This window comes from Euprymna scolopes, chromosome 4, assembly GCF_053919585.1.
Source record: "Euprymna scolopes isolate OS-2025 chromosome 4, ASM5391958v1, whole genome shotgun sequence".
Taxonomy (NCBI): Eukaryota; Metazoa; Mollusca; class Cephalopoda; order Sepiida; family Sepiolidae; genus Euprymna; species Euprymna scolopes.
Window position 1 is genome coordinate 6236234 of NC_136485.1, and position 12124 is coordinate 6248357.

Below are 12124 nucleotides of genomic sequence, written 5' to 3' on the forward strand. Positions count from 1 at the left end.
CAGAACACTAAAAGAATAATTATTAGAAAAATACATAATGCAGAACACTTAAAGAATAATTATTAGAAAAATACATAATGCAGAACACTAAAAGAATAATTATTAGAAAAATACATAATGCAGAACACTAAAAGAATAATTATTAGAAAAATACATAATGCAGAACACTAAAAGAATAATTATTAGAAAAATACATAATGCAGAACACTAAAAGAATAATTATTAGAAAAATACATAATGCAGAACACTAAAAGAATAATTATTAGAAAAATACATAATGCAGAACACTAAAAGAATAATTATTAGAAAAATACATAATGCAGAACACTAAAAGAATAATTATTAGAAAAATACATAAAGCAGAACACTAAAAGAATAATTATTAGAAAAATACATAATGCAGAACACTAAAAGAATAATTATTAGAAAAATACATAATGCAGAACACTTAAAGAATAATTATTAGAAAAATACATAATGCAGAACACTAAAAGAATAATTATTAGAAAAATACATAATGCAGAACACTAAAAGAATAATTATTAGAAAAATACATAATGCAGAACACTAAAAGAATAATTATTAGAAAAATACATAATGCAGAACACTAAAAGAATAATTATTAGAAAAATACATAATGCAGAACACTAAAAGAATAATTATTAGAAAAATACATAATGCAGAACACTAAAAGAATAATTATTAGAAAAATACATAATGCAGAACACTAAAAGAATAATTATTAGAAAAATACATAATGCAGAACACTAAAAGAATAATTATTAGAAAAATACATAATGCAGAACACTAAAAGAATAATTATTAGAAAAATACATAATGCAGAACACTAAAAGAATAATTATTAGAAAAATACATAATGCAGAACACTAAAAGAATAATTATTAGAAAAATACATAATGCAGAACACTAAAAGAATAATTATTAGAAAAATACATAATGCAGAACACTAAAAGAATAATTATTAGAAAAATACATAATGCAGAACACTAAAAGAATAATTATTAGAAAAATACATAATGCAGAACACTAAAAGAATAATTATTAGAAAAATACATAAAGCAGAACACTAAAAGAATAATTATTAGAAAAATACATAATGCAGAACACTAAAAGAATAATTATTAGAAAAATACATAATGCAGAACACTTAAAGAATAATTATTAGAAAAATACATAATGCAGAACACTAAAAGAATAATTATTAGAAAAATACATAATGCAGAACACTAAAAGAATAATTATTAGAAAAATACATAATGCAGAACACTAAAAGAATAATTATTAGAAAAATACATAATGCAGAACACTAAAAGAATAATTATTAGAAAAATACATAATGCAGAACACTAAAAGAATAATTATTAGAAAAATACATAATGCAGAACACTAAAAGAATAATTATTAGAAAAATACATAATGCAGAACACTAAAAGAATAATTATTAGAAAAATACATAATGCAGAACACTAAAAGAATAATTATTAGAAAAATACATAATGCAGAACACTAAAAGAATAATTATTAGAAAAATACATAATGCAGAACACTAAAAGAATAATTATTAGAAAAATACATAATGCAGAACACTAAAAGAATAATTATTAGAAAAATACATAATGCAGAACACTAAAAGAATAATTATTAGAAAAATACATAATGCAGAACACTAAAAGAATAATTTTTAGAAAAATACATAATGTAGAACACTAAAAGAATAATTATTAGAAAAATACATAATGTAGAACACTAAAAGAATAATTATTAGAAAAATACATAATGCAGAACACTAAAAGAATAATTATTAGAAAAATACATAATGCAGAACACTAAAAGAATAATTATTAGAAAAATACATAATGCAGAACACTAAAAGAATAATTATTAGAAAAATACATAATGCAGAACACTAAAAGAATAATTATTAGAAAAATACATAATGCAGAACACTAAAAGAATAATTATTAGAAAAATACATAATGCAGAACACTAAAAGAATAATTATTGCAGCAAGAGACATGGAAGAAACAATCAAAACAGAAACAAAATAAAAAAGAAATAAGACGAGAAAAGAAAAAATGGGAAGAGAAACAACTACATGGTCGGTTCATAAGGATGACAAAAAATGAGACTAACGAAACACTGTGACATGGATACAAAAAAAAGAAACCTTAACAGAGAAACTGAATCCCTAATAACAGATGCACAAGACAACATGATTAGAACCAACCACATAAAAGTAAGGGTCAACAAGACACAAGGAAACAGCAAATGCAGACTCTACGAACAAAGAGACAAAACAATAAACCACATAATAAGTGAATGCAGCAAACTAGCCCAAAGAACAATACAAAAAAAGACACGATCAAGTAGGAAAGGCATATATGCAGACAACTGAATCTGGTTGTTACTCAGACAACTGGTACAAGCACAAACAAGCAGCAGTACTTTAAATGAAAGTCACAAAATCTTATAGATTAATACTTACATGACTTACAGGCACAAACTGGACATGCAGAAAATGCTACAAATGTAAAACACAAATATCACGTGAAATAATGAAACTGGAATTGTATATTTGTAAATTAACTCCCTACCTTCCTCCTAATTCTTTTGTGTGTGTGTGTGTGTGTGTGTGTGTGTGTCACCAAAAACTAATGTCACACTAAACAAGTGGGGAAAATCAAGGAGGATGGAAAGACCGAAGAGAGAAAGCACTAGCCTGACTTCCACTGGATGAGTGCAAAGAGGACTGTAACCTTGGAGAGGCTTTTTGCCACCCAAATTCCAGTGAAAACCAATGGTTGCTGCCAATGAGAAATCAATGGTAAGCGGCTGTTATGATAACACAAGTCCCTTTGCAATGGTTATTAAAAGAGTTGAAGAGTACTGGAAATCTGGGGAGACTTGTTGTCACTCAGACTCCAGAGAATACCACAAGTAGTTCTCAAAGAGACATTTTTGATGATCGCCTGTGTGATTACTCCTAGTGAGTAAATAATATTAATAAAGAAAATCAATACGATACCAATAATTGTAGGAGCAATAGGAACAGTCTACGGCATAATCATGTTGGCACACCGGTTCCTGCTGGATTACCGAAGATAAGCAACGTTGAACCTGGTCACTACTAAATGGGCGACCATTTAGGACTTTCAGGTGTTGTATGTGCTCTCTGCTTATCTCAGCATCTTTTCCAGTCGTCCTGGTCTTCTCCTTGCCACTGGACTCAAACAATGTCGATTCAGGAGAGGTGTGGTTGCGGATTGCGCAACCCTTGCCTCACAATTACACATGATGCTGCCCCTAAGGATGAAGTAAATAAAGTGTTCCGTTCGAAATTCCGTCCAAATTTCTGAGTTTGACCAGATACACCTGAGGAGGGTTGGAGCTTACATCGACCGAATGTTGTGAAAAATCACACACAAGATGAGAACCAGTGAATCCAAAAGCCAAGTACGTCCAAGAATGGAATACTGCTGCCATATCTGGGCAGGAGCTGCTAAAAGCAGCCTATCCTGCCTTGACAGAGTACAAAATAGACTTCGTGGCTTAGTGGGAGATGCCCTGCAACCTCTCCCACTGAAGAGACATTGCAAGCCTGTCTTTGTTTTATTGTTACTTCCATGGCAAGTGCTCGTCTGAGCTCCAATCTCTGGTCCCTCCTCACCAATCTTTCATGATAAACACCCGTCTAGCTGAAACCACTGTCAATAATTTTCCCCACTCTTTATCTGTGCCAAAACCAAAATGTAGATTCCATAAACAAAGCTTCTTTCTTAGAAGTGCATGCCTGTGGAACTCTCTTCCGCTTGCCTGTTTCCCACCTGACTACAACTTGGATGTCTTCAAGTCCAACATAAACAAATTCCTGATGAACCGCCCTCTTAAGTAAAACACTTCATCAAATCACCAATACTAACGATTACTACGATACTATCCCATTGATTACTGTACGCGCAATAACCCTTATCACCGAGTGGCCTCCAGGCCTTGATAAGTGGTGACTACCATGTAAAAAAAAAAAAGGGGGCATCCTTTGTCTTTCAAGACTGAATGGAAGCATAGATGGATGGAGGAACTAAAAACTTGGAAAAAGAAATAAGAGAAATCAGAAACGACGGGAAAACTAAAATTATGCAACAAATGCTAAAAACCTTGGAGTCTAAAGGGTCGGCCGTGTCTCTACATATTTGACTTGAATAAGAAAACGGGTCACCTGAATTCAAAGAAAAACACCAGATCTTCTCTGCAACAATATAAAGATGTCTTTAATTTAATTGTAACAAGAATACAGAAACGTAAACAAGATGAGTTGAAGGTAACACAGTACAAATGTAATAGAGTTTATTTTGAGCATGAAGTTGTATCTTACCCCCACAAATTCTTTTTCAATCCTAGGCCAAACTCTTCCTAATCTTCATCAATGATTTCCCAAATCACATTCTTAGATCATTTATGCAGATGACATCAAAATCCATGGCAACACTTCAAAGGCCAGCAATGAGCAAGATCTTTCTGATTCTCTCTCTTCTGATCTTGAGAACATGGTCCAATGAGGAAAAAGGTGGCTGGTTAATTTTAATGCATCAAAAACCAAGTTTCTCTCCTTTCATCATAATCGCTCTGACCCCCATCACACCCCAATTGAAATGAATGGCTCTCGCCTTGAAGAAACTCCATGTCTTGACAAGCTTCTGAGACTGATCTTCACTCCCTATCTGAAATGGAACACATATATCAATTCTGTTGCCAAGATCGCTGGAAAAATGGTTGGATCACTCTGCTACTCCAGCAGGTACCACATTGCCAATGCAATCGTCTATCTGTAAAAATGCTAAGTACACCCTAAAATGGAGTTCTGTTGTCATATCTGGGCAGGAGCTGTGCCGTATCCTGCCTAGCTAGAGTTCAAACCCGGCTTTGAAACCTACTAAGTGATTTCCTTTGATCTTCCTTGCAACCTCTTTGCCACAGAAGAGACGTTGCGAACCTGTCTCTGCTCTATTGCTATTTTCATGGCAAGTTCCTCCTTGTTAAGCTTTCACAAAGACCAATCAACTAACTACAATCACTAAAAATGATTTCCTCCGCTATCTATCTCTGCCTAAATCTAAACACAAATTCCATAAACAGAGTTTCTTTTCCAGAACTTCCCACCTGTGGACCACTGTTCCGCTGTCCTGCTTCCCAGTTGAATACAACATGTTCTTGTTGAGCCATCCCCGTAAATAATCACATTCTACCCAATTTACATCATTAACAATTACTATACTACCATCTTACATTCATTAACCCTCATCCTCGAGTAGCCTTCAAGCCTTATTAAGTGGTGACTCCAAAGTTAAAAAAAAAAAAGGCTTTCGATCAGGTTTGTATATCAACTAGAACTGTTGTATTTAGTGTCCATCCAAATCATAATTACACGTGTTCACTGATATTCGCTGATTGCCTGTGTATCAATGTGTAAGTTTCGATGTGACTGTTTTTTTGTTGTTTTTTTTTGCTGACCAAATCACAACTTATCATTAAGCAAGGCATGTGTATGCATGACGTATGAAAGTGAAGCCTTACCCAGTGAAGATTGGAGACATGTGTTGCATGTAGAGAAATGATATGTCTTACATCTGATAGTCTCAGTCTCTTGTTCTATACACATCCCTCTATACTGTCTAGATTTAATCTTCCTCTGAAGTCATCAGATCTAAGCTTGTCTTTATTACTCGCATTGCATATCCATTATTGTATTCTTATTTTTATTCATGCAACACATGTCCTCAACCTTCACTGGCCAAGTAATTTCAATTCCAGACATCATTACATGTGTACACACGCCTTGTATACCTCGGTCAACGATGGTAATGCTCTGCTGGTTAGTAATGATAAAAGTTCTCATCCTCTTTTCAGCCTTGCAATCACCTGATCCGCCCAATGGTCCAATGGTATCAACCAGATAAGAAAATGAATGTTGAATAACAAGATTATTTCGTCCCCCCCCAGTAAACCTTACATCTTTATTGGAATTTCACAATATTTTAAGGGTATGTCAAGTGTTTCTATTAAAGAGTAATCCTAGAAACAGAAACACTTGAAAAAGAGGTTATATACCTTGAAATATTGTGAAATTCTGAACACTTTAGTGACCGTGTAAAAATCTGGAATGTGACAACAAAATCGTTTTGTTAATCAATATTTAGTTTTTCTTTCACAATCCAGTATACTTCACATTGTTATATAGTCTTCCATTAAATTACTTATAAATTATACACAATGCTTCAAGCAAACTACATAATCATATCAAAATGATTTTTTAAAAAATATTTTGCAGGCCTCGATGGTTTTATGGAAAGATGTTCAATTTACAAAAGTACCGGGGTATCTTTCGCCAAGTGGCACTGTATCTTCAAAATCCGCAAGTATGCACCATCGTATTTAGCAATAACGGAAAATTGCAACATTTTAGGCCGTTATGTTTCCGTCTGTCAGCAACATGGGATCCTACCTATAATTATGGTCGAAGTAGCATCGGACGGAGACCATGATTTGATGACCGCTCAAAAAGTCTTGGAAATGATTCTAAGTTCGCTCTACAAGGCTCTTCATGACCATCATATTTTTTTGGAAGGGACAATACTCAGCACGAATATGGTCATCGCTGGACTGAATTGTCATCAGAAGTTCACATACGAAGACATTGCAAATGCGACAGTCACAGCTCTCATGCGGACGGTACCTCCCGCTGTGGCCGGTATAGCTTTCGCGTCAGGAAACATGAATGAAGCCGATGCCATATTTACTTTAAATAATATTTGCAAAATCTGCAAAAGTTTAAAGAAAATGTGGTTAACCACTTTTTGTTTTGGTTACGTCATCCAAAATAATTTCCTGAGAACATGGAAAGGAGAACCAGACAATTTGAGACTCGCTCAGAAACTTCTTCTCGAGAGACTAAAAGACATTACACGAGCAGTGAAAGGGAAATTTATTTGTGAAGACATCGAATGACATTGTTTTTAGGTGAAATGGTCATTTACAAAACTGGAAATACGTCTTTTCCATTGCTTTTGTAAATCATTAACTTTGAATAAAAAAAGTAAAATTGTTTATTTTTTTCCTATCAATCTATACGACATAAAAATATAAAAAACGTATCTCACTTATAAGAATACAGGGTGGAATGATAAAATTATTGCCCTAATAAAGATGACATGATTCCATTTCCATTTGATGAAAACCAATTTTCTTTTTTTGTTGCTTGCCATCTACTGGTTGGCCAGTTGTGTACAAATCCCACAAGCGATAGGAGCCTTCTATCATGTCTAGAATTCTAGCTAACTGCTTGTTATCATTTATTGTCGATTTCTGACACGTCAGCCATAGTCGTACAGCATCCTGGATGAATGCAGACCACACACGACGATCCATAGTGACCAAGAGAGTTAAGGTCAACCAGTTCTGGGACTCCTTCTCTGAACATGAAAATTCCTTAGAGAAAGAGGCATAACTGATTATTACTGAATTGCAAGGGGCATAACTCTGATACAAAACAAAGAGTTGCGTCTCTTTGATGATGATGATGAAGAAGAAGAAGAAGAAGAAGAAGAAGAAGAAGAAAATACCGTTGCTTGTTTCAGTTGAATAGAGTGCCATGCTTGTATCAACCTGTAAGGGTCTCGATTAATTATGAATATGAATTGCCTGTTGATAAGGAAATGGGACAGAAAAAAAAATCTGGTGAAGAAATTGTGTGTGACTTTAACTTAAGTCATGCATGAGGGAAAGAGAAAGATTATCGTCAGGAGAAAGGATGTGAAGGTTGAATTAAGAGATAAGAACAGAGATCAGAGATCATCATCATCATCATCATCATCATCATCATCATCATCATCATCATCATTATCATCATCATCATCATCATCAGTTTAACCTACGTTTTCTATGTTGGTATGTGTTTAAATGGCTCTAATAAATTGACTTCAAAAGTAACCTCTTTCTGACCAGGTCTTCATTTATACCTCCTTTTTTTTAAAAAAAAAAAAAAGAGAAACAGGGATAAATAAAAGTCTGTTCAAATATATGTTAGTTTGGAACTAAATTTAGAAAAGCCATCCAACACATGCCAGTGTATAAAACCGATGTTAAACTAATGGTGATAAACAGCTTTTCTAAATTGATTTCCAAACTAAAATATCACTGGTCAGCTATTTCTTCCTCTTTATTTAAAAAAAAAAACTGGGATAAATAAAGAGAAAGGCTCAAGATAGGTTACTTACTTAAAACCGTCTAACACATGCCAGCATTTAAAATGGATGTTAAATCGATGATGATGATGATGATGATGATGATGATCATCATCATCATCATCATCATCATCATCATCATCATCTTTGGATTCGTTTTGACAAACATTCATTGGCCAACTATTTTTACGTCGAAGTAATTACCAATCAAAAGATCTATCTTACATAATTGTCAGTAATGGCTTTGTTTGCCGTTTTAACCATATATATATATATATATATATATATATATATATATATATATATATATATATATATATATATATATATATATATATATATATAAGTTTGCATATTGTTTCAACTAGAGGAAGATCCTCAAAGAGAGGAAATATCCAACTAGCATCGTCAGAATTCATAATTGTAATAATTAATAAGAAAGAAAAGTCCATCTATGGATTCTGACGATGCTAGTTGGATATTTCCTCTCTTTGAGGATCTTCCTCTAGTTGAAACAATATGTAAACTCATTCTGGATTCACAGTAATAAATTTCTTATATATATATATATATATATATATATATATATATATATATATATATATATATATATATATATATATATATATATATATAATATCTCAATAGCATTTATTATTGATGTCCAACACAGTTGACATCCAAACAATGTGCAGATATTAAATTTATGTTCCAGATCATGACACCATTTTTAGTTTTGTGAACAATTTTACAATGAAAATGCACATAATAATAATAATAATAATAATAATAATAATAATAATAATAATAATAATAATAATAATGACAAAGGAATCCCCTGGGAAGGGATCGCTCCATGGCTTCACACGAGCATAAGCCAGCAACAGTACTTGAAAACGAGAATCACAAAATCCTATTGGACATGGACATACAAACTGATAAACCCATCCAAGCAAGAAGACCGGATGTTGTAATAATTAATAAGAAAGAAAAGTCCTGATAAATCGTAGACTTTGCTGTTCCAGCTGACCACAGGGTGAATATCAAAGAAAAGGAGAAACGGAGCAAATACACAAAGCTACCCAGAGAACTGAAAGGGATATGGATAATGAAGAAAATCAAGATAGTACCTATAATAGTAGGAGCACTAGGAACAATCCTGAAAACCTTTTAAAAAAGAATGGGTGAAATTGGAATCAGAGGAATAGTTAGAAAGATACAACGAATAATGATAATACAAACAGCTGAAATATTGAGGAAAATGCGGAGATTAATACGCATGAGCCACGTGCACAGGCTGGACAAGTGCAAAGAGAACTGGGATCTTGAGGAGGCTTATTGCCACTCAAATTCCAGTGAAGACCAATGTCCGGTGCCAACGAGAAATCAATGGTAAGCAGCTGTTGTGATAATGCAAATTAATTTGTAAATGTTATCGAAAAAGGTGGGGAAGGCTGGAAATCTGGGGAGACTTGTTGTCACTCAGCTTCCAGTGAACACCACAGATTGTTTTCAAAGTAGAAATCTTTGATGACCTGCGTGAAAGCTGCATTGTGAGTCAATAATAATAACAATAAAAAAAAATAATAATGATAATAATAACAACAATAATAATAATAATAACAACAATAACAATAAAAATAATAATAATAATAATAACAATAATAATAATAATAATAATAATAATAATAATAATAACAATAATAATAATAATAATAATAATAATAACAATAAAAAATAATAATGATAATAATAACAACAATAATAAAAACAATAATAATAATAACAACAATAATAAAAACAATAATAAAAACAATAATAATAATAATAATAATAATAATAATAATAATAATAATAATAATAACAACAACAACAACAACAATAAAAATATTCATTTCATTTTTATTTTTATTTTTCCACAAATCTTTTAATTCTTAAACATTACAAACAATGTTTTATTTTATTTTTGTACTCAAATTATACATATTGACTGTATGTGTCTTTTATGCATTCTAAAAGATTGTTTTCTGCCGTTATCTTTTTGCCTAAACGCCTGCAATTTTGAATTCTGTCACTGCAAAATCGGGAAACATTTTTACTAGCTTGAAAATTATTGATTTCAAATCACTGCATATATTTTCTATGCTATATCGACCTTATCTTAACTCATTGTAATCCATTAATCATACCTTAACGACATCTTCTTGAAGTTTTAATATACATTATTGTTTTCTTTACCCGAGTTCGAAATACTTTCACTAATTCAAGTTATTATAAAGAAACCGCTGCTGCTTATGTTCTCCAGAGTGCGCTTCCAAACTTTAATGAAATGGGGATTTTTCTTTAAAACAAAACAAGTAAAAAAAAAAACTTTATAATATACTTAATATCTACAATTTCTGTATGTTCGTATCTACTGCAAATATGACCAATTATATTTAATTATTTATAACGAAATTTCATCGCTCATACCTTATTCCCGTTTTTACCTGTATTGAAATGTACTTTTAATCATAATTACATGGTTACTTAAACCTATATTGAATAGATATATTTTACTTTTCGCTCTTATCGACTTCAAATTTGATACATGACTCTGGATATTTATTTTAATTCCAAATACCACTTTGCATAACAGTTAATCATTTTAAATTATTCTTAAACTAATATATGAACAATATTTTAATTATAAAAACTCCTCTAAAATTAACCAGTTGCAAAACCATATCCTTTCAATAGACGTGTTTTCACTTACCCCGTCTTTTCCCTTTACTTGTATAGTTTTAACAGGTGCTTCAGTTTAATTAACTGTTTTAACTTTGACTTTGACTTTGACATATAGATGTTTGAGGTTCAAGTTTTGGACCTGTTCATCGTTCCAAGGGAAAAATTTCCTAGACAACTTACGATGAAATAGAAAGCATTGTTAAATCCTTTCCAATTATTTAGAGGAGTGTAACATATCAACAGGTATATATCCTCTAGTATTAAATCAACAAATCATAACTGCCCATGCGAGGTCACAGAAGTACCTGGTTTGGGGATAAAAAAAAAGAAAAGAAATTAAAAAAACGCACTATTATTCCTACTTTAAGCTAAACTTCTGAACGGTAAATATTTCAAATATAATTTTTTAAAATTTTATCTTAGTTCTTCTATATTTTCTTCTGCCTAATTGCTTTTAACTGTTTCCAGATTTCCGTCTCTCGACTTAGAGAAAATGTGTTACCTTTTGCTAGCATTTATTAACAGTGGAAACCGAGTTTGTCTATTTTGAAACAGCTGGAAAAATGGTGGGATCTTTCTATCGATCCGGTAGATATCTCACTGCTGATGCTATTCTCTATCTATATAAGAGCCAGGTACGTCCAAGGATGGAATACTGTTGCCACATCTGGGCAGGAGCTGCTAGAAAAGACTTGGCCTGTCTTGATAGAGTTCAAAATAGACTTCGTAGCCTCGTAGGAGATGTCCTTTTCTCTTTCTTGCAACCTCTATCTCACAGAAGAGATGTTGCGAGTTTGTCTCTGATGTATCGTTATTTTCATGGAAAGTGTTCGACTGAGCTTCAATCTATGGTCCCCCCTCGCCAAACTTTCACAAGAAACACTCGTCTAGCTGTAAACACTATCAATAATTCCCCCCACTCTTTATCTGTGCCTAAACCTAAACGTAGATTCCATGAACAAAGCTTCTTTCTTAGAACTGCACGCCTGTGGAATTGTCTTCCGTTTTCCTGCTTTCCGGCTGACTACAATATGGTTGTGTTCAAGTCTAAAGTAAATAAGTTCTTGATGAGCCGTTCCATATAAGTTATCAAATTTACCAAATTTTCATTACTAATGATTACTATATTGTTCAATTTC

At 32.3% G+C, this 12124-nt stretch overlaps 1 protein-coding gene across 2 annotated transcripts in view; it reads left to right on the top strand.

The window, feature by feature from the left end:
* LOC145266601 (fructose-bisphosphate aldolase A-like) overlaps positions 1-7122 on the top strand; it is a 38053-nt gene extending 30931 nt beyond the window's left edge. For both annotated transcript variants that reach the window (XM_080122476.1, XM_080122467.1), the window contains one exon: positions 6347-7122. In XM_080122476.1, coding sequence (XP_079978602.1) covers positions 6347-7023 — 677 coding nt within the window. In that variant the 3' untranslated portion in view covers positions 7024-7122. The remainder of the gene's footprint in view (positions 1-6346) is intronic.
* The last annotated feature ends 5002 nt before the right edge of the window (positions 7123-12124 follow it).